At 40.9% G+C, this 23664-nt stretch overlaps 1 protein-coding gene across 1 annotated transcript in view; it reads left to right on the forward strand.

Annotated features, from left to right (window-relative positions):
• Positions 1-23664, forward strand: part of LOC141147953 (uncharacterized) — a 483492-nt gene that overhangs the window by 146959 nt on the left and 312869 nt on the right. The window contains exons 10-11 of the mRNA XM_073635113.1: positions 2212-2472; positions 16922-17182. Of these exons, the coding sequence (XP_073491214.1) occupies positions 2212-2472; positions 16922-17182 (522 nt within the window). The remainder of the gene's footprint in view (positions 1-2211; positions 2473-16921; positions 17183-23664) is intronic.

The raw sequence follows: 23664 nt of genomic DNA on the forward strand, positions 1-23664 counted from the left end.
TGGTTTGCGCAAAAGTTATAGCGCCTACAATATAGGGGATAGATTTATGTCATTTTTATTATTATTTTTACTAGTAATGGCGGCGATCTGCGAATTTTATCGGGACTGCAACATTATGGCGGACAAATTGAACACACTTTTGGGACTACTGACATTTATACAGCGATCAGTGCTATACAAATTCACTGATTACTGTATAAATGTCACTGGCAGGGAAGGGGTTAACATTAGGGGGCGATCAAGGGGTTAACTGTGTTCCCTGTGTGTGTTCTAACTGTGGAGGATGGGACTGACTAGAGGAGATGAGAGATCGCTGTTCCTAGCTATTAGGAACTCACAATCTGTCTCTCCTCTCCTCACAGAACAGGGATTTGTGAGTTTACACATTCCTGTTCTGCCTCTTGTGCCCGCGATCACGCTTAAAGGGACCGACGTACAGCTACGATGGTTCACAGGAATGTGCCGACCTGCCCAATATAATGATGGTGGCTGGTCAGCAAGTGGTTAAAGGAATCCTTGGGGCCCCCCAGATCACCAGAAGCAGTGACCTCATTGAAATATCCCCCTCTATTACTGTTCTGGGGACAACCCAAAATTTGGGATTTTCTTTCACTTTCAGTGATAATGGTAAACAGGACAAATAGAGAGAGAATCTCCCTAACAGGGGCACAGACAGCAATAAAACCTGACAGGGGTTCTAATCCTTCTCTACTCTATCCAGTACTAAAACAAAAGTTTTCCTCTAGTTATACATTAAAGTGAAACTTCACTCTCTCAATCATCATTGTCTATTTTAAATCCTCAGGCTGCTAGTATTAGTAAATAGATAGAGAATTATATCATATTTACTTGTTTTAAACCGATTTTTTACATCTCTTCAGTTGTTTCCTGGTTTCCATGTCTAGGCAAATGATGTCATCAATCCCAGGAGTCTTCAGGGGAGGGGGAGGGGTTTTCTCAGCTAAGCAAACCGTCCTGTCTGCATGCCTGAGCTAAGGGCAAATGGATTCCAGGATGTACTTGCTCTATGAATCATCTGCCCTTATTCAAGATGACCATGACCAGAAATGAGAGGGGGTGTTTTTCTAAAGGATTTCTTAGCAAAATAAAGCATGGAGACATGGATGGATGGATGGATGGATGGATGGATGGATGGGGGAGTTTGCTTTGAATATTATAAATGAAATACATTTTGGTTTGTGGAGCTCAGATACAGTGTAGTTCCACTTTAAGTAAATCAACTCCAATGATTTCCATATTTAGGTTTCTATACATTACTGGTGAGAGAACTGATCCAGAAAGACAGAGACTACTCATAATTGGCAATTCTATATTTACATTCCTAAATACGGCATGTCTGGACCACGACTTCAAGTGATTGTAAACGATCACCTTGTAAAACAACCCATTCAGTTTAAAATAGAAATGGAAGGCAAAATATTTGTGTACAAAAATAAAAAACATTATAAATACCTTTTCACCTCTTTTTCTAAGTGATCACATTCCCTCTGTTCTCAGCTGCATAGGAGTTGGGGGAGGACAAGCAGCGGCACACTGATCTTCCCAGTGAATGTCTGTGTGTGTGTGTGTGTGGGGGTTGGTTGTCAGGACAAGTCTGATCATTGGAGGAGAGCAGGCTGAGTTCCCAGCAGAGCTAGAGAACTGACCATGGTGTGTTCTCCTGCTTAGTGTGGTCAGTTTTAATAGGAAAGCAGAGGGACTGTCAGGAACACCGGGGATTTCACACAAAGGAAGCAATACAAAGAGAACAGGAGACTTTCTCATACAAGTACATGGTACAGCAACCACATATCAGGAATATGAAATGTTGGGGTAACGGACATTTTAATTACCACATTCATTTATTTATTTATTTCCTTCTGTGAATTGACTTTGACCCGTTTTTGGGGTATTTACTGATCGTTTTGAGTGTTTTGCGGTGAATATGGTAAATCGGCATAGTGAACTGACAATTTCAGGATCACATGTGATATTTAGAGGGAATTCGTCCGAACACCTAAATACCGCATGTGATGTACTTCAGTGAATGGAGTCCAGTGTGACTTTAGTGTTATATTATAATGGGTTTTGTTCCTAAATATTGGAAATAAAAATAGATTTCTACATTCTTCTGCCAAAATATTGAATTGTAGACATCAAGGGAAAACAAATGATTAAAAAAATGTTTATAAATGTATTTTACATTGACAGAAAAGAAGCACTTTGTGGACAGACATCGGGAGGAACTGATATATAGGATCCATCTGATAGATCCAATTCTGGATGATCTTATGATAAGGAGTCTGTTGACATCTGAACAGTGTGACATAATACGGGCCGAACAAACCACACAAGATAAGATGAGAAGGCTGTACTCTGTGATCAGATGGAGGAGTAATACTGACAAGGATATTTTATACAACTTATTAAAGAAATATAACTCCTTAGTGATCAGATTCCTGGAAGAGCGAGGTAAGTCTCACCACTATTTCACTATTTTATGTTGTGTCTTGCAGCGTGCTCTGCACCTAAATTTACCATGTTGGCAACATGAACCAATTAGATTGAAAATGAAAGGAAGCCTAGGATTGGTTCTCTTGGTCATGTGATACTGTTTGCTGAAATTATTATTACAGTTTAATCATTTGTACCAACTGACATATCACACAAGGCCTGGTAAAGAGGAACTTTAGTCAGAAAATGAAGTCCTGCTAGATGACGTCATACCGGCCCCTTTTACAGGTATAGATTGTAAAACAATAAATATAAGTGTCTATACAGTACTGTGTAACATCCAGTAATACTCAGTCTCGCCCTGCTGCACATGCTCAGTTGCTGTCTATTTTTAAGCACCGCTGAATATGTAGAGGCCGATCTGCTGACAGCCTTAAAATATAATGAAACCCTCTTATCCTTTTTACAGCCAAGGCAGCTGCTTCTGTTTGATCTGAAACTGCCATGGTGCTGCACTTGTGATCAGTTATGATATCGACCATTTGATGGTTTGACAGTTTGGTTGAGGACACAAGCAAATGTGACAGTTACTAGTCCCGGCATTCCAGGAATGTAACTGTTTTTTGAAACCATTAAATTAAAGGGTTTATGATTTACTGCTGCTCAGGGACTCTGGGCTTCAGCAAAATGGCCGCCTCCACTAAGAAGAAACAGGAGCAATGTTGGAGGCAATTTAAAGCAAACACTCATTATGGTTGTATAATTATTAATGTATGTTCCTTGCTAAAGAACATTATATTTATCACGTTGTTATGGGTAAAGTTCCACTTTATGTCACTTGTAGAAATGATTTCTCTTCAAACAGGACATTTGCTGTTGTGATTGAGATCCATCTCTCTCTGGCTACAAGATTTACTTACTTTGACTTATAGGCAGGGGAGGATTAGGAAACTTTGACTCTGGGAGCAAACTCCAACAGCGATCCCCTTTCATGGTATGGACAGATTTCTGTGGGATAAGGAAAGTGTACCATGTGAAGAGTGACCTAGTCCTACATTGATTGGTGGGCATTGTGAAATGTTCCCATAGGACGTAGTTTATTGTGAAAGACCTCATCTCTTCTCCAGCATTGACTTACTTTGTGGCTCTCAGCATTTAGTCATATGATAATTCAGAGCTGCAAAAAGATATCAGAGACCTCCCTGCCATTCTGACAGGTAAAGATTCAATAATTACTGATAGGGATATTGGCTATTAGGGAACTGCCTCACTTTTACAGCCCCATTATAGGAGCAAAATCTGTAAAGTTTTTATCTTCTTACTTGAATTGGTAGTAAACACAGCTGGGACATTTGTACCTTCAGGTATGCTTATAATAAAGCTTACCTGTAGATACAAGGAATATCTCCTAAATGTGCACCGTTTAGGAGATAATCTCTGTTTCTGCAGCCGGTAACGTCACCAGCGCATGCGCTCTGAAGGGACAACATATTCGTGCCAACCCTTCAGAGCTCTGTGCCACGGCCGTGACTCCCACCCGCATGCACGGGAGTGATGTCATTGCAGCTCGGCCATTCAGACGGCCAGAGCCTGAAAACTCGGAAGGAAGACCATGTGAAGATGGAAGCCCTGTCATGTCAGTGGGGACAGCAGACCGCTGGAGGACTTCATTCTAAGGTAAGTATATCACAATGAAAAACCAACCAGTGCAGCGTTATGAAAGAAACCATTAATCTAGTACATATGATCCTATTCATAAAACCATGTGCATAAGATCCTCAAAAATATATAGACACAGAAAATAGCAAATATAAGTGTGTAATCAATCACTAAAACAAAAGTACATAATTAAATATACATGATATCAAGTGTCTGTGGTAGTGAGCCCCTGTAGATCGCCAACTCGGGGTTCCCCAGGGCGTGGGGTCTTTTCACATGTGCAGCATCATGGCAGTTGTGGATTAAACAGAGACCAAGATGGCAGCTTCCTTGGCTGAATATGATAGGGGGGTTTACTTCCACTTTAATGCATAGAATGCGTTAGGATAAAACACCTTCTGCCTTTACAACTCCTTTAACCGCTAGAGATCTGCGCTATAGCCGAATGACGGCAACAGAGCGGATCTACAATGCCGGGACGACATCTATTGACGTTGCCCCCTTTCCTCGCTCCCGGTGCGCTCTCGTGAGCGCGCATTGGGGAAAATCTGTGTTGGCCGTGTCCCCTGGCTCTCTCTCCTCACACAGAGACAGCATGTGAGGAGGGAGAGGATCTGTGACTCGTTGTGAGTAATTATCTACAGTTCTACAGTTGAAAAAACAAAGTGTGCCCTAACAGTGCCCAATCAGTGCCCACAGTGACCCATTAGCATCAATAGCTAGTGCCATCTGTGCCCACCTGTGCACATCAGTGCCCACTTGTTCCATCAGTGCCCCATCTGTGCCATCTGTGCCCGTCTGTGCCCATCTGTGCAATCAGTGCGCATCTGTGCCACCTCATCAGTGCCCATCTGTGCCACCTCAGTGCCCATCTGTGCCAATCAGTGCCCATCTGTGCCAATCTGTACCGCCTCATCAGTGCACATCTGTGCAATCAGTGCCCATCTGTTCCGCCTTAACAGTGCCCATCTGTGCCACCTCAACAGTGCCCATCTGTGCCACCTCAACAGTACCCATCTGTGCCAACTCAACAGTGCCCATCTGTGCCATCTCAACAGTGCACATCTGTGCAATCAGTGCACATCTGTGCCGCCTCAACAGTGCCCATTTGTGCCGCCTCAACAGTGCCCATCTGTGCCACCTCAACAGTGCCCATCTGTGCCATCTCAACAGTGCACATCTGTGCAATCAATCAGTGCACATCTGTGCCGCCTCAACAGTGCCCATTTGTGCCACCACAACAGTGCCCATTTGTGCCGCCTCAACAGTACCCATCTGTGCCACCTCAACAGTGCACATCTATGCAATCAGTACACATCTGTGCCGACTCATTGCACATCTGTGCCGACTCATCAGTGCCCATCTGTACCACCTCATCAGTGGATATCTGTGCCCTCCTGTGCTGCCTCATTAGTGCACATCTGTGCCGCCTCATCAGTGCCCATCTGTGCCGCCTCATCAGTGCACATCTGTGCAATCAATCAGTGCACATCTGTGGTCATCAGTGCCACCTCATCAGTGCCCATCAGTGCAGGCTTAGCACACACCTGTGCAGTCTCATCACCACCAGCAACCAACCATGTCTATTAGATGCTTTTCTGCCGAGAAGGCATACCAAATTCTTTCCACGGCCGACGAGAGCAACGGGGAGCTCTCTTTTTCAGATTCCCTTTCAAATTCGGAACCTGAATCTGACATAAATTATGAGCCAGTCCTCAGTAGTGAAACATTGAGTGGCTCAGAGGAGGAAGATGTTCGGCCCACCAAACGAAGGCGTTCTAGTGAGGAGGCAGTGGCATCCACCAGCACCGCAGTACCAACTACCAGCACCGCAGTGCCATCCACCAGCACCGCAGTACCTCAAACAGAAAGGCCAAGTACCAGTGGGGTGTCACCTCAGCCCCAAAGGGTTAGGTCCCATGCCAGCCTTTCCTATGCCCTTCAGAACCCCTTGTGGCTTCCTTCTAATTCAGGAGAAGCTAACGTTCCCCCTTTCACTGCCCAGCCAGGAGTCCAGGTGGACACAGAGAATTTTACCCCAATACATTTTTTTAATTTAACTTTTACAGAGGACATGTTGGCGTCAATTGTGGCCCAGTGCAACTTATATGCAAAGCAATTTATTTTGCAAAATCCAACATCCTATTATGCCCGTCCCTATGAATGGAGAGACCTAACAGTGGAGGAGTTCAAGGTTTTTTTAGGCCTCACATTTAATATGGGACTCACCAAAAAAAATCAATTGCGTTTCTATTGTTCAACCCATCCCCTCCACCACATGCCGCTCTTCTCCGCGGTAATGCCCAGAACTAGGTATATGATGATAATGAGGTTCCTACATTTCAGTGACAATACCCAGTGCCCTCCCCGAAATGATCTAAATTATGACAGGCTTTACAAAATTCGGCCAATACTTAATTATTTTTCAGAAATATTCCCCCAATTGTTTACCCCGGACCAACACATATGTGTGGATGAGTCCCTTGTTAAATTTAGCGGCAGGCTTAAAATTAAGCAATTTATCCCCAGCAAAAGGGCCCGCTATGGAGTGAAGGTGTACAAATTATGTGACCGAGTCACAGGGTACACATATTCCTTCATAGTGTACGAAGGGAAGGACACCCAGCTGCAGCCCCCTAATTGCCCGGACTACTTGGGATCCAGCGGGAAAGTTGTTTGGGACCTCATATACCCCCAATGGAGAAAGGCTACCACCTGTATGTAGACAACTTCTACACTTCTCTGCCCCTGTTCCACAACCTTCATCGGAAGACGTCAGCATGTGGCACCATAAAAAAGAATCGGAAGGGCTTTCCTCAAAGTCTTGTCAATAAGAAATTGAGAAAAGGAGAAACGGCAAGTCTGCGTAACAACGAGATTCTGGCAGTGAAGTGGAGGGACAGAAGGGATGTCTACATGTTGTCTTCTATCCACAAGTATACGTTTGTGGAAATCCCCAGAAGGAATGGCCCCATACAAAAACCAAAATGCATCTATGAATATAATTTATTTATGGGGGGAGTCGACTTCAATGACCAAATGATGGAACCATACCTTGCCACAAGATGGACATACCATTGGTATAAAAAAGTCGCAATTTATTTTTTTATTTTTTTTCAATTGGCCATATACAATTCATATGTAATTTACCGCAACTCTACCCAAAACCCCAAACGCTTCTTTGGCTACCAAGAGGAAGTTTTCACTACCCTTATATTCCCAAACGGCCCACCAGAAAATATCCAAACAGATGTTATTAGTCGACTCTCCAAGCCCCATTTTCCTGATAAAATCCCTCCCAAACCAACAGGCCAAAGACGTCAAAAAAGATTTAAGGTGTGTCCTAGAGCAGGAGTCAGAAGAGAACCATCTTATTATTGTGCACAATGTCCTTCCCAACCAGGCCTCTGCATAGGTGACTGTTTTCACCGTTAACATACTTCAATAAATTATTAGTGAAGTATAGTAAACGTAATCCTCAGTTCCTGCCTTCACACACCTTCACACCCCTTATGCCACTGCCTGCTCTGTAACTGACCCTGGCTTGTTATTCGACCATGCTTCTGTCTGCCGATTCTGTACATACCTCTGCCTGATCTGGAACTGACCTTGGACTGTTTGACCATGATATTTGCCTGCCTCTTAGACTGATCTTGTACCCTGCAACTGGACTAGTGGGATTCAACACAGGGGTCTCACATATGTGAGGGGCTCCAGAATAGTTTTTCTGGATGAAGAAAACAATTTTCTTTATTTTCTCATTCCTAGATTAGGGTCTGGAGACTCGGAGGCTTCAAAGAGATTTGGGTGGGAGAAGCCTCTACCCCTGTCCCCATTCTGTCCTGCACAAGGCCCTAATTCCGCCTGCTGCCTGTAGGACTTACTGCCGTCATGCCTCTGTCTGTTGCACTGACCACAGCACATGGACTTGCCTACTGCCAGGACCAATATTTTTGGCACTGCTGACAATATCTCTGCACTGACCCTGGACTGTATATGGACAGTATCCCTGCCTGCTGCCTGAAAAATTCGCTGTTGCTGACCAAGTCCCTGCCTGCTGCCTGGACCAGTGCTATCCTCCTGTGGACAACTGCACTACTAAAACCACAGGTAATCTTTCGTTTACCCTTTGCTCAGCATAATGTATTTTGGGGTGTAATTCTTGGTATGTGCATGCTATGTGTCCCTGGAAGACCTGACCGTGTTCCTTGCATGTTGGACCTCTGTATGTGGCCAGGCTGTGTAAAGGTCTCACACATGTGGTATTGCCATACTCAGGAGGAGTAGCAGAATGTATTTTGGGGTGTTATTTTTGCTATGTAAATGCTATGTGTTGGTAATATCTTATAAATGGACAACTTTGTGTAAAGAAAAATGCGTTTTCATTTTTTTCCACATTTTCCAAAAACTTCTGGAAAAAAATGAACCGTTCAAAAGACTCATTATGCCTCATAGATTATACGTTGGGGTGTTAGCTTTCCAAAATGGGGTCATTTTCTGGGCGTTTCCATTGTCCTGGTGCTCCAGGGCCTTCAAAAGTGTAATAGGTAGTCAACAAGTTAGATGGGTAATTTATGCTCCTTGAACACCTGATGGTGCTCCCTGCATGTTGGGCCTCTGTATGTGGCCAGTTAATGAAAAAGTCCCACACATGTGGTATTGTAATACTCAGGTGGAGTTGCAGAATGTATTTTGGGGTGTCATTTGTGGTATGCACATTCCATGTGAGAGAAATAAGCTATTACAATGACAATTTTGTGAAAAAAAATAAAAAATAAAATCAAATCTTAATTTTGCAAAGAATTGTGGGAAAAAATGACAACTTCAAATAACTCACCATGCCTCTTACTAAATACACTGGAATTTTCTAAAAAAGGGGTCATTTGGGGAGCATTTGTACTTTCCCGGCTTGTTAGGGTCTCAAGAATTGAGATAGGCCTCGGTACATTAGATGTGATCATTTTTTTATGATTTGCACCATAGCTTGTAGACTCTATAAATTTCACACAGACCAAATAAAATCCACTACTTTGGGTTATTTTTTACCAAAGATATGTAGCAGTATAAATTGTGGCCAACATTTATGAAGAAAAATTGCTAATTTGCGAAATTATTTCACAGAAACGAAGAAAAATGCATTTTTAAAAAAAAATTTCGGTCTTTTTTCATTTATAGCTCAAAAAATAAAAAACCCAGAGGTGATCAAATACCACCAAAAGAAAGCTCTATTTGTATGAAAAAAGGACAAAAAAATCATTTGGGTACAGTATTACATGATTGAGTAATTGTCATTCAAAATGTGACAGCGCTAAAAGCTGAAAATTGGTCTTGGCAGGAGGGGGGTTTAAGTGCCCAGTAAGCAAGTGGTTAATCTCAGGGCCCTTGGATGTTTTGACAGTTTGGTTGAGAGCACAACCAATTGGAGTGTTACATTTCCGGCACGTGACAGAAATGTAACTATTTTATGGATGGGTTTACTTCCCCTTTAAGATAAAAAGCCTTCTGTGTGCAGCAGCCCTCAGCTCCCCTAATACTTACCTGAGCCCATCTCTAACCAGCGATGTTGCAGGAGTTTCTCGGCTGCTGAGACTCCTCTCCTCATTTGCTGAGACGGCAGCGTGGCGCCATCGGCTCCCGCTGCTATCAATCAAATTCAGTGAGCCAATGAGAGAGAGAGAGGGTGGGGCCAAGTTGCGGCTCCATGTCTGAATGGACACAGGGAGCTGTGATTTTGGCTCAGGTGCCCCCATAGCAAGCTGCTTCCTGTGGGGGCACTCAACAGGAGGAAATGGCCAGGAGTGCTGAAGAGGGACTCGGGCCACTCTGTGCAAAACCAAATCCACAGAGCAGGTAAGTTTAACATGTTTGCTATTTAAAAAAAAAAAAAAAACACACAAGACTTTACAATCACTTTAAGTGGCACAGACTTCATTAGTTTAGGGTTTGGATAAGAAATAAAGAGTCCCATGTCTAGATCCACACATTCTGGGATCTTATTTATTCCAGTTATACAAACCATCTCATGTAACCTGCAATACTTTCTCCTATTGATCTCCAGGAGGATGTATTTTCCAGGTCACAAGGATTAGCATATGATTGGACTATCACAGCTTTCATGGGGTCTAACAATGTAAAATTCAGTGAACTCTCAGACTTTGCCATGGCTTGGTGCAATTGTTGCTCATGGGTTAATCTCATAGTTACTGCTTCCTTGTGTGACAAAATAATGTAAATTACACCATATAAATAGCGCACACATACACAAACAAAGGTTGCTTTTCAAATCTTGCAAGGCTACCTAAAAACACCTTCTCTTTATAAGTAAATATGAGATTTTGAGAAGTGGGAATTATCTTTTATTTTATGAACAGTGTAGGACATACTGAAAATGGGGTACTTTGACTTACATGTCTATTAGACATCCCCAAAAAGACTTGCAGCTGTAATTGCAGTGAAAGGTGGTTCCAGAAAGTATTGACTCAGGGGGGCGCTATACAAATGCCCCCCACACTTTTCACATATTTATTTGTAAAACATTTTTGAAAACCATTTATCATTTTCCTTCCACTTCACAACTATGTGCCACTTTGTGTTGGTCTATATATACATATATACACTGTATATATATCACGCCAATACATGAAATCCAGAAAAATGCGAATATAGTGACTAAATATATATGACCAATATTTTTTTAAAAAAACAAATCATATGTAAAACTGTCCATGCAAATAAAAATATATTGTGAATCCAAAAAGTAGAAGAAACATAGAAAAAAATGTAATATATACCGGTAAATATTTAGTGCATCCAAAGCGGGCCATGGCCTGGGGGTTGGGGACCCCTGCCATACACCATACGGTGATTGTACAACTCCCAATTAGTGAATCTCTTCTCCAAAAAGTGATGTTATGACAAACACCTCCGTACTCTTCTCCCCAACTCAAGGGTGTCCTCCCACCATCTGAATAGGACCTTGTTATGCTAGAGGAGGTCACAAGCGCTTATATTAATAATATAAGGGGGTACTGTTCTACATAACCTTTCTGTCCTCCTTGATCACCATGACACGTTGCGCCCAATAGGCTTTCTCAAAGGCTATTTGGACTTTTTCACATATGATTTTTTTTTTAGTTTACTGGTCATATATATTTTGTCATTATATTCACATGTTTCTTTGTGTATGTATGTATATATATATATATATATATATATATATAGATAGATAGATAGATAGATAGATAGATAGATAGATAGATAGATAGATAGATAGATAGATAGATAGATATATCTATCTATATATATATATAAAATATATGTATTTGCACTATTCTGCACTTCTTGGCATCCTTTTAGTTTATGTATTATTAGATTAACGGTCCTATTGAATGTTATAATTTACGATTGGGTAGTGCTACATCACTTTTAGGATTATATATTATATTGCATTAGCACATATTGGTAAGTGCACTTTTGATGTTGGCAGCTTCCGTTTTATTTATTTGTATTTTACATGTATGTATTTTTTATGAGGTGTATCAGAGGTGTTATTGAGGTTGATTAGTGCAGAAGGTTTTATTTATTTATAATAACCAAAATAACCACAAGATGGCAGTATATATTACCCAACTATACAAAGACCAAATAAACAATGGCTAAGGAAATGAACTGAAATGTAAATTCTCATAATAAAGTGTAACAGCACAAAGGAGTAAAATAGTTTAAACCTTAGAAATCTTCCAACTCACTAAGTCAGTGCGCTCCCTGCAGCAGATGTATAATACAAAAGAACAACGATGACTGGAATATCAGTCACAGGGAAGCTGCTTTCTCAGGACACAGGAGGTGTATCATAAGCAACTCAATGAAATCAAGTAAATACAAAATATCTTTATAGATGTCAAATATTGAATGAAAATAGTACAAAAATGATACACATATACAAATACCTTTCTTCTACAACTTTGTCTTTTTTATTGGTGGAAGAAGGGTGTTTATATATGTGTGTGTGAGATTTTTATACTATTCTCATTTAATATTTGACAATTAGAAAAATATTTTGTATTTACCTAAAGTTTAACTAAAGGGAAAAAACGTTATTTTAGTTTTGGATAAAGTGAAGAGGTATTAGAACATCTATTAGTTTTTTACTGCAGTCTGTCCCCATTAGGGAGATTCCCCCTCTCTATTTGTCCTGTTTACTGTGAAAGTAAAAGAAAATCCTAAATTTTAGGTTGTCCCCAGAAAAGTTATAGAGGGGAATGTTTGATCATTCTTCCAGAAGTACATTTGTGAGGTCAGGCACTGATGTTGGACGAGGTTGGACTGGTGCTCAGTCATGTTGGACCAGGAAGGGGCCATCCCCAAACTGTTCCCAAAAAGTTGGGAGCATGAAATTGTCCAAAATGTCTTGGTATGCTGACGCCTTAAGAGTTCCCTTTATTGGAAATAAGGGGCCAAGCCCAACCACTGAAAAACAACCCCACACCATAATCCCCCTCCACCAAATGATTTGTACCAGTGCACAAAGCAAGGTCCATAAAGACATGGATGAGCGAGTTTGGGGTGGATGGCCTGCACAGAGTCCTGATCTCAAACTGATAAAACACCTTTAGAATGAATTAGAGCAAAGAGCAAGGCCTTCTCATCCAACATCAGTACCTGACCTCACAAATGCTCTTCTGGAAGAATGATCAAACATTCCCATAGACACTCCTAAACCTTGTGGACGGCCTTCCCAGAAGAGTGGAAACTGTTATAGCAGCAAAGTGTGGGCCAACTCAATATTGAACCCTACGGACTAAGACTGGGATGCCATTAAAGTTCATGTGTGTGTAAAGGCAGGCGTCACAATACTTTTGGTAATATAGTGTATGTTCTAACAAGGGAGAAGTCCATTGTGATTTGTATGTACATTGTGTTATGTTTGCAGTGATTGGGAGGTTTGCAGTAAATGATGGATCTTCTTGTATTTTCACAAAAAAGTCTCTAAAAATCTGGCGAAATGACAGGAAAAAAATTGATATATTTCACTACATGTAATGGGATGGAAAAATAAGTTTTTTTTCCTTGCATGTTATTGGGTATTCTTTGTAAAGTGAAGCTTTACCTCATTTACTAATCTCTGGAGCAACTTGTAAAGTGCACAGTCTGTTTGTCCTAAAGTAGAACTAAAGGTACAACTTATTTTTCTTCATTTAGATCGAGTAAAGGAAGTTTCATAACTCCCGTCAGTTTTTTTTTCTATCTGTGTCCCATTGAGGAGATTTCACTTCACTTCCTGTCCCATAGCCAAACAGGAAGTGAGAGGAAATCCCTGCAAATTAACCACTTCAGCCCAGAAGATTTGGCTGCTCAATGACCGGGCCATTTTTTGCGATACGGCACTGCGTCGCTTTAACCGCTTCAATACAGGGCATTTTCACCCCCTTCCTTCCCAGACCAATTTTCAGTTTTCAGCGCTGTCGCATTTTAAACGACAATTGCACGGTTGTGCGACCTTGTACCCAAACAAAATTGGTGTCCATTTTTCCACACAAATAGAGCTTTCTTTTGGTGGTATTTGATCACCTCTGCGGTTTTTATTTTTTGCGCTATAAACAAAAGAAGAGTGACAATTTAAAAAAAAAAAACACAATATTTTTTACTTTTTGCTATAATAAATATCCCCAAAAAAAACAAATAAATGTTTTCCTCAGTTTCGGCCAATATGTATTCTTCTACATATTTTTGGTAAAAAAAAAATCGCAATAAGCGTATATTGATTGGTTTGCACAAAAGTTATAGCGTCTACAAAATACGGGATAGATTTATGGCATTTTTAACATTATTTATTTATTTATTCTTTTTACTAGTAATGGCGGCGATCTGCGATTTTTTTCGTGACTGCGACATTATGGTGGACAGATCGGACACTTTTGACACATTTTGAGACCACTCACATTTATACAGCGATCAATGCTATAAAATTGCATTGATTACTGTACAAATGTGACAGGCAGGGAAGGGGTTAACCACTAGGGGGACACAAGGGGTTAAATGTTTCCTAGGGGAATGATTCTAACTATAGGGGAGGGGACTCACAAGGGGAGGAGACCGATTGGTGTTCCTCTGTACTGGGAACACAGATCAGTCTCCTCTCACCTGACAGGACGTGGATCTGTGTGTTTACACACACAGATCCACGGTCCGGCCCGGTTAACGGGCAATCGCGGGTGCCCGGCGGACATTGCGGCCACCAGCCACACGCACCGGGTCCCGAGCAACGCGGCGCGCGCCCCCTAGACGGCTGGGAAGCCCAGGACGTCATATGACAGTCGCCCAGGATGGGAGATCCCATCTGCGGCCGTCATATGACTATGGGCAGGTATTGAAGCGGTTAACTGACACTGTCATGTGACGCTGTACCCAAACAAATTTAACGTCCTTTTTTCCCCCACAAATAGAGATTTCTTTTGGTGGTATTTGATCATCTCTGCGGTTTTTATTTTTTTGCGCTATAAACAAAAGAAGAGCAAAATTTTGAAAAAAAAATACAATATTTTGTACTTTTTGCTATAATAAATATCCCCAATTTTTTCTAAAAACAAAAAAATTCTTTCCTCAGTTTAGGCTGATTTGTATTCTTCTACATATTTTTGGTAAAAAAAAAAAAAAAATCGCAATAAGTGTTTATTGTCGGTTTGCGCAAAGGTTATAATGTCTACAATATAGGGGATAGATTTATGTCATTTTTATAAATTTTTTTTTTTTTTTTACTAGTGATGGCGGCGATCTGCGAATTTTATCGGGACTGCCACATTATGGCGGACAAATTGGGACAACTGACATTTATACAGCGATCAGTTCTATAAAAATGCACTGATTACTGTGTAAATGTCACTGGCAGGGAAGGGGTTAACACTAGGGGGCGATCAAGGGGTTAACTGTGTTCCCTGCTATGTGTTCTAACTGTGGGGGATGGGACTGACTAGAGGGGATGAGAGATCGCTGTTCCTAGCTATTAGGAACTCACGATCTGTCTCTCCTCTCCTCACAGAACAGGGATTTGTGAGTTTACACGTTCCTGTTCTGCCTCTTGTGCCTGCGATCGCGCCTAAAGGGACCGACGTACAGCTACGACGGTTGGCGGGAATGTGCCGACCTGCCCAATATAATGATGGTGGCTGGTCAGTAAGTGGTTAAAGGAATCCTTGGGGCCCCCCAGGTGACCAGAAGCAGTGACCTCATTGAAATATCCCCCTCTATTACTGTTCTGGGGGCAACCCAAAATTGGGATTTTCTTTTACTTTCAGTGATAATGGTAAACAGGACAAATAGAGAGAGAGAATCTCCCTAACAGGGGCACAGACAGCAATAAAACCTGACAGGGGTTTTAATCCTTCTCTACTCTATCCAGTACTAAAAAAAAAGTTTTTCCTCTAGTTATACATTAAAGTGGAACTTCTCTCTCTCAATCATCATTGTCTATTTTGAATCCTCAGGCTGCTAGTATTAGTAAATAGATAGAGAATTATATCATATTTACTTGTTTTAAACCATTTTTTACATCTCTTCAGTTGTTTCCTGGTTTCCATGTCTAGGAAATGATGTCATCAATCCCAGGAGTCTTCGGGAGAGGGGGAGGGGTTTTCCAGGATGAAATTGCTCTATGAATCATCTGCCCTTATTCAAGATGGCCATGGCCAGAAATGAGAGGGGGGTGTTTTTCTAAAGGATTTCTTAGCAAAATAAAGCATGGAGTCATGGATGGATGGATGGATGGATGGGGGAGTTTGCTTTGAATATTATAAATGAAATACATTTTGGTTTGTGGAGCTCAGATACAGTGTAGTTCCACTTTAAGTAAATCAACTCCAATGATTTCCATATTTAGGTTTCTATACATTACTGGTGAGAGAACTGATCCAAAAAGGCAGAGACTACTCATAATTGGCAATTCTATATTTACATTCCTAAATACGGCATGTCTGGACCACGACTTCAAGTGATTGTAAACGATCACCTTGTAAAACAACCCATTCAGTTTAAAATAGAAATGGAAGGCAAAATATTTGTGTACAGAAATAAAAAACATTATAAATAACCTTTTCACCTCTTTTTCTAAGTGATCACATTCCCTCTGTTCTCATCTGCATAAGAGTTGGTGGGAGGAGAAGCAGCGGCACACTGATCTTCCCAGTGAATGTCTGTGTGTGTGTGTGTGGGGGGGGTCAGGTCAAGTCTGATCATTGGAGGAGAGCAGGCTGAGTTCCCAGCAGAGCTAGAGAACTGACCATATTGTGTTCTCCTGCTTAGTGTGGTCAGTTTTTAATAGGAAAGCAGAGGGACTGTCAGGAACACCGGGTATTTCACACAAATGAAGCAATACAAAGAGAACAGGAGACTTTCTCATACAAGTACATGGTACAGCAACCACATATCAGGAATATGAAATGTTGGGGTAACAGACATTTTAATTACCACATTCATTTATTTATTCATTTCCTTCTGTGAATTGACTTTAATTTTCCGATCGTTTTGAGTGTTTTGCGGTGAATATGGTAAATCGGCATAGTGAAGTGACAATTTCAGGATCACATGTGATATTTAGGGGGAATTCGTCCGAACACCTAAATACCGCATGTGATGTACTTCAGTGAATGGAGTCCAGTGTGACTTTAGTGTTATATTATAATGGGTTTTGTTCCTAAATATTGGAAATAAAAATAGATTTCTACATTCTTCTGCCAAAATATTGAATTGTAGACATCAAGGGAAAACAAATGATTAAAAAAATGTTTATAAATGTATTTTACTGAATTGACAGAAAAGAAGCACTTTGTGGACAGACATCGGGAGGAACTGATATATAGGATCCATCTGATAGATCCAATTCTGGATGATCTTATGATAAGGAGTCTGTTGACATCTGAACAGTGTGACACAATACGGGCCGAACAAACCACACAAGAGAAGATGAGATGGCTGTACTCTGTGATCAGATGGAGGAGTAATACTGACAAGGATATTTTATACATCTTATTAAAGAAATATAACCCCTCAGTGATCGGATATCTGGAAGAGCGAGGTAAGTCTCACCACTATTTCACTATTTTATGTTGTGTCTTGCAGCGTGCTCTGCGCCTAAATTTATCATGTTGCCAACAGTAACCAATCAGATTGAAAATGAAAGGAAGCCTAGGATTGGTTCTCTTGGTCATGTGATACTGTTTGCTGAAATTATTATTACAGTTTAATCATTTGTACCAACTGACATATCACACAAGGCCTGGTAAAGAGGAACTTTAGTCAGAAAATAAAGTCCTGCTAGATGACTTCATACCGGCCCCTTTTACAGGTATAGATTGTAAAACAATAAATATAAGTGTCTATACAGTACTGTGTAACATCCAGTAATACACGGTCTCACCCTGCTGCACATGCTCAGTTGCTGTCTATTTTTAGACACTGCTGAATATGTAGAGGCCGACCTGCTGACAGCCTTAAAATGGAATTAAACCCTCCTATTCTTTTTACAGCCAAGGAAACTGCTTCTGTTTGATCTGTAACTGCCATGGTGCTGCACATATGATCAGTTATGATATCAACCATTTGACGATTTGACAGTTTGGTTGAGGACACAAGCAAATGTGACAGTTACTAATCCCGGCATTCCAGGAATGTAACTGTTTTTTGAAACCATTAAATTCAAGGGTTTATGATTTACTGCTGCTCAGGGATTCTGGGCTTCAGCAAAATGGCCGCCTCCACTAAGAAGAAACAGGAGCAATGTTGGAGCCATTTAAAGCAAACACTCATTATGGTTGTATAATTATTAATGTGGAATGTATGTTCCTTGCTAAAGAACATTATATTTTATCACGATGTTATGGGTAAAGTTCCACTTTATGTCACTTGTAGAAATGATTTCTCTTCAAACAGGACATTTGCTGTTGTGATTGAGATCCATTTCTCTCTGGCTACAAGATTTACTTACTTTGACTTATAGGCAGGGGAGGATTAGGAAACTTTGACTCTGGGAGCAAACTCAAACAATGATCCCCTTTCATGGTATGGACAGATTTCTGTGGGATAAGGAAAGTGTACCATGTGAAGAGTGACCTAGTCCTACATTGATTGGTGGGCATTGTGAAATGTTCCCATAGGACGTAGTTCATTGTAAAAGACCTCATCTCTTCTCCAGCATTGACTTACTTTGTGGCTCTCATCATTTAGTCATATGATAGTTCAGAGCTGCAAAAAGATATCAGAGACCTCCCTGCCATTCTGACAGGTAAAGATTCAATAATTACTGATAGGGATATTGGATATTAGGGAACTGCCTCACTTTTACAGCCCCATTATAGGAGCAAAATCTGTAAAGTTTTTATCTTCTTACTTGAATTGGTAGTAAACACAGCTGGGACATTTGTACCTTCAGGTATGCTTATAATAAAGCTTACCTGTAGATACAAGGAATATCTCCTAAATGTGCACCGTTTAGGAGATAATCTCTGTTTCTGCAGCCGGTAACGTCACCAGCGTATGCGCTCTGAAGGGACACCATATTTGTGCCAACCCTTCAGAGCTCTGTGCCACGGCCGTGACTACCACCATGCATGGGAGTGACGTCATTGCGGCTCAACCATTCAGACGGCCAGAGCCTGAAAACTCGGAAGGAAGACCATGTGGAGATGGAAGCCCTGTCATGTCAGTGGGGACAGAACGCCGCTGGAGGACTTCATTCTAAGGTAAGTATATCACAATGAAAAACCAACCAGTGCAGCGTTATGAAAGAAACCATTAATCTAGTACATATGATCCTATTCATAAAACCATGTGCATAAGATCCTCAAAAATATATAGACACAGAAAATAGCAAATATAAGTGTGTAATCAATCACTAAAACAAAAGTGCATAATTAAATATACATGATATGAAGTGTCTGTGGTAGTGAGCCCCTGTAGATCGCCAACTCGGGGTTCCCCGGGGCGTGGGGTCTTTTCCCATGTGCAGCATCATGGCAGTTGTGGATTAAACAGAGGCCAAGATGGCAGCTTCCTTGGCTGAAAATGATAGGGGGGTTTACTTCCACTTTAATGCATAGAATGTGTTAGGATAAAACACCTTCTGCCTTTACAACTCCTTTAATCTCAGGGCCCTTGGATGGTTTGACAGTTTGGTTGAGAGCACAACCAATTGGAGTGTTACATTTCCGGCACGTGTTTTATGGATGGGTTTACTTCCCCTTTAAGATAAAAAGCCTTCTGTGTGCAGCAGCCCTCAGCCCCCCTAATACTTACCTGAGCCCATCTCTAACCAGCGATGTTGGAGGAGTGTCTCGGCTGCCTGAGACTCCTCTCCTCATTGGCTGAGACGGCAGCATGCGCCATTGGCTCCCGCTGCTATCAATCAAATTCAGTGAGCCAATGAGAGAGAGAGGGCGGGGCCAGGACACAGCTCCATGTCTGAATGGACACAGGGATCTGTGATTTTGGCTTGGGTGCCCCCATAGCAAGCTGCTTCCTGTGGGGACACTCAACAGGAGGGAGGGGCCAGGAGTGCTGAAGAGGGACTCGGGCCACTCTGTGCAAAACCAAATCTACAGAGCAGGTAAGTTTAACATGTTTTCTATTTACAAAAAAAAACACAGAAGACTTTACAATCACTTTAAGTGGCACAGATTTCATTAGTTTAGGGTGTGGATAAGAAATAAAGGGTCCCATGTCCAGATCCACACATTCTGGGGTCCTATTTATTCCAGTCATACAAACCATCTCATGTAACCTGTAATACTTTCTCCTATTGATCTCTATGAGGATGTATTTTCCAGGTCACAAGGATTAGCATATGATCGGACTATCACAGCTTTCATGGGGTCTAACAATGTAAAATTCAGTGAACTCTCAGACTTTGCCATGGCTTGGTGCAATTGTTGCTCATGGTTTAATCTCATAGTTACTGCTTCCTTGTGTGACAAAATAATGTAAATTACACCATATACTGTAAATAGCGCACACATACACAAAAAAAGGTTGTTTTTCAAATCTTGCAAGGCTACTTAAAAACACCCGCTCTTAATAAGTAAATATGAGATTTTGAGAAGTGGGAATTATATTTTATTTTATGAACAGTGTAGGACATACTGAAAATGGGGTACTTTGATGTACATGTATTTTAGACATCCCCAAAAAGACTTGCAGCTGTAATTGCAGTGAAAGGTGGTTCCAGAAAGTATTGACTCAGGGGGGGGGGGCTATACAAATGCCCCCCACACTTTTCACATATTTATTTGTAAAACATTTTGAAAACCATTTATCATTTTCCTCCCACTTCACAATTATGAGCCACTTTGTGTTGGTCTATCACATAAAATCCCAATAAAATACATTTACGGTTGTTAGTTGTAACATGACAACATGTGGAAAATTTCAAGGGGTATGAATACTTTTTCAAGGCACTTTAAATAGTGCAAACGCATATATATATATCACACCAATACATGAAATCCAGAAAAATGTGAATATAATGACTAAATATATATGACCAATATTTCAAAAAATACAAAAAAAACAAATCATATGTAATGCCCCGTACACACAGTCGGACTTTGTTTGGACATTCCGACAAAATCCTAGGATTTTTTCTGACGGATGTTGGCTCAAACTTGTCTTGCATACACACGGTCACACAAAGTTGTCGGAAAATCCGATCTTTCTGAACGCGGTGACGTAAAACACGTACGTCGGGACTATAAACGGGGCAGTAGCCAATAGCTTTCATCTCTTTATTTATTCTGAGCATGCGTGGCACTTTGTGCGTCGGATTTGTGTACACACGATCGGAAATTCTGTCAACGGATTTTGTTGTTGGAAAATTTTATAGCCTACACACCGTCGGAATTTCCAACAACAAGGTCCTATCACACATTTTCCGTCAGAAAATCCGACCGTGTGTACAGGGCATAAAACTGTCCATGCATATAAAAATATATTGTGAATCCAAAAGGTAGAAGAAATATAGAAAAAATGTAATATATAAATATTTAGTGTATCCAAAAAAATTAATTCATAAGTACCATACACCAGTGGTCCCCAAACTTTTTGGCACCGGGGACCGGCATTGTAGAAGAAAATTGTGGGGGGTTGTATGCGGGTTTTGCGGGCAATTTTTCGGGGAAATGACAGGTGTTAGCGCTTCATTCATCATGCCACCATGGTTTATATGGTGTCAGGATGATTGAAGCGCATTATTTCTATTATTACATTGTAATATAGAATGAAACAGTTCAACTCACCATAAAGCAGAATCTGCCACTAGATGTGGATTGTCACTGCAGTGGTGGCAGCACAGGCATGTGCATTAATTTAGAGGCAGGTCTGGAGTGGTGGGTTCCAAGTGAGAAAGAACAGCGGTGATGGGGGCGAGTGGTGGGAGATGATGTCATCTCTCTGGTCGCCCGCCGGCGTCGCTGCCGCACATCAGACAGTGCAGCCTTAGCGGCCCGGATGCAAACAGGCCAAGGCCCGGTAGCGGACCATGGCCTGGGGGTTGGGGACCCCTGCCATACACCATACGGTGATTGTACAACTCCCAATTAGTGAATCTCTTCTCCAAAAAGTGATGTTATGACACACACACCTCCATACCCTTCACCCCAACTCAAGGGTGTCCTCTCACCATCTGAATAGGACCTTGTTATGCTAGAGGAGGTCACAAGAACTTATATTAATAATATAAGAGGGTACTGTTCTACATAACCTTTCTGTCCCCCTTGATCACCATGACACGTTGCACCAATAGGCTTTCTCAAAGGCGATTTGGAATTTTTCACATATGATTTGTTTTTTAGTATTTTTTTAAATATTGGTCATATATATTTTGTCACTACATTCAAATTTTCATATTCTGGATTTCTGGAGTGATATATATATATGCATTTGCACTATTTATATATTTGCACTATTATGCGGTTCATGACATCCTTTTAGTTTATGTATTATTAGATTAACGGTCCTATTGAATGTTATAATTTATGATTGAGTAGCACTACATCACTTTTAGGATTATATATTATATTGCATTAGCACATATTGGTAAGTGCACTTTTGATGTTGGCAGCTTCTGTTTTATTTATTTGTATTTTACATATATGTATGTTTTATGAGGTGTATCAGAGGTGTTATTGAGGTTGATTAGTGTGGAAGGTTTTATTTATTTATAATAACCAAAATAACCACAAGATGACAGTATATTACATAACTATACAAAGGCCAAATAAACAATGGCTAAGGAAATGAACTGAAAGAGGGGTTCCAGCCGCAATATATTTTTTTTTTTAAAGTCAGCAGTTACAAACACTGTAGCTGCTAACTTTTAATAAGGACACTTTCCTGTCCAGTGAGCCCGCGATGTCGGCCCCCCCGAGGCCAATCTGTCCATCGGATTGGCCACGGGCACCTCCATCTTAACGAAGGGAAACAGGCAGTGGAGCCTTGTGGCTTCACTGCCCGTTTCCTACTGCGCATGCGCGAGTCACGCAACGCTTTGTGAATGGCCCTGTGGTTTTCTGGGACACACACAGTTCCCAGAAGGCAACAGGGCCACTTGCCGAAGAGGAGGAAGCGCTGCGGAATAGGAAGAGGCAGATTAGGAAGACTAATTTTTTTTTTTCAAATGTTTTTTTTTTTTTTAAGATTTTTGATGCAATTTTTTATTTTAGGGGTGGCCTTCCACTTTAAATGTAAATTCTCATAATAAAGTGTACCTGCACAAAGAAGTAAAATGGTTTAAACCTTAGAAATCTGCCAACTCACTAAGTCAGTGCGCTCCCTGCAGCAGATGTATAATACAAAAGAACAACAATGACTGGAATATCAGTCACAGGGAAGCTGCTTTCGCAGGACACAGGAGGTGTATCATAAGCAACTCAATGAAATCAAGTAAATACAAAATATCTTTATAGATGTCAAATATTGAATGAAAATTGTATAAAAAAATGATACACATATACAAATACCTTTCTTCTACAATTTTGTCTTTTTTATTGGTGGAAGAAGGGTGTTTATATATGTTTGTGAGAGATTTTTTTTTATATACTATTCTCATTTATTATTTGACAATTAGAAAGATATTTTGTATTTACCTAAAGTTTAACTAAAGGAAACAATATTATTTTAGTTTTGGATAGGGTGGAGAGGTATCAGAACACCTATTAGTTTTTTACTGCTTTCTGTGCCCATTAGGGAGATGCCTCCTCTCTATTTGTCCTGTTTACTGTTTACCATTATCATTGAAAGTGAAAGAAAATCCCAAATTTTAAGTTGTCCCCAGAAAAGTTATAGAGGGGAATGTTTGACCATTCTTCCAGAGGCACATTTGTGAGGTCAGGCACTGATGTTGGACGAGGTTGGACTGGTGGGCAGTCATGTTGGAACAGGAAGGGGCCATCCCCAAACTGTTCCCACAAAGTTTGGGGCATGAAATTGTCCAAAATGTCTGTTATGTTGACGCCTTAAGAGTTCCCTTCACTGGAAATAAGGGGCCAAACCCAACCTCTGAAACAACTC

This window comes from Aquarana catesbeiana, linkage group LG06 (assembly GCF_042186555.1).
Source record: "Aquarana catesbeiana isolate 2022-GZ linkage group LG06, ASM4218655v1, whole genome shotgun sequence".
In the NCBI taxonomy this organism is placed as follows: Eukaryota; Metazoa; Chordata; class Amphibia; order Anura; family Ranidae; genus Aquarana; species Aquarana catesbeiana.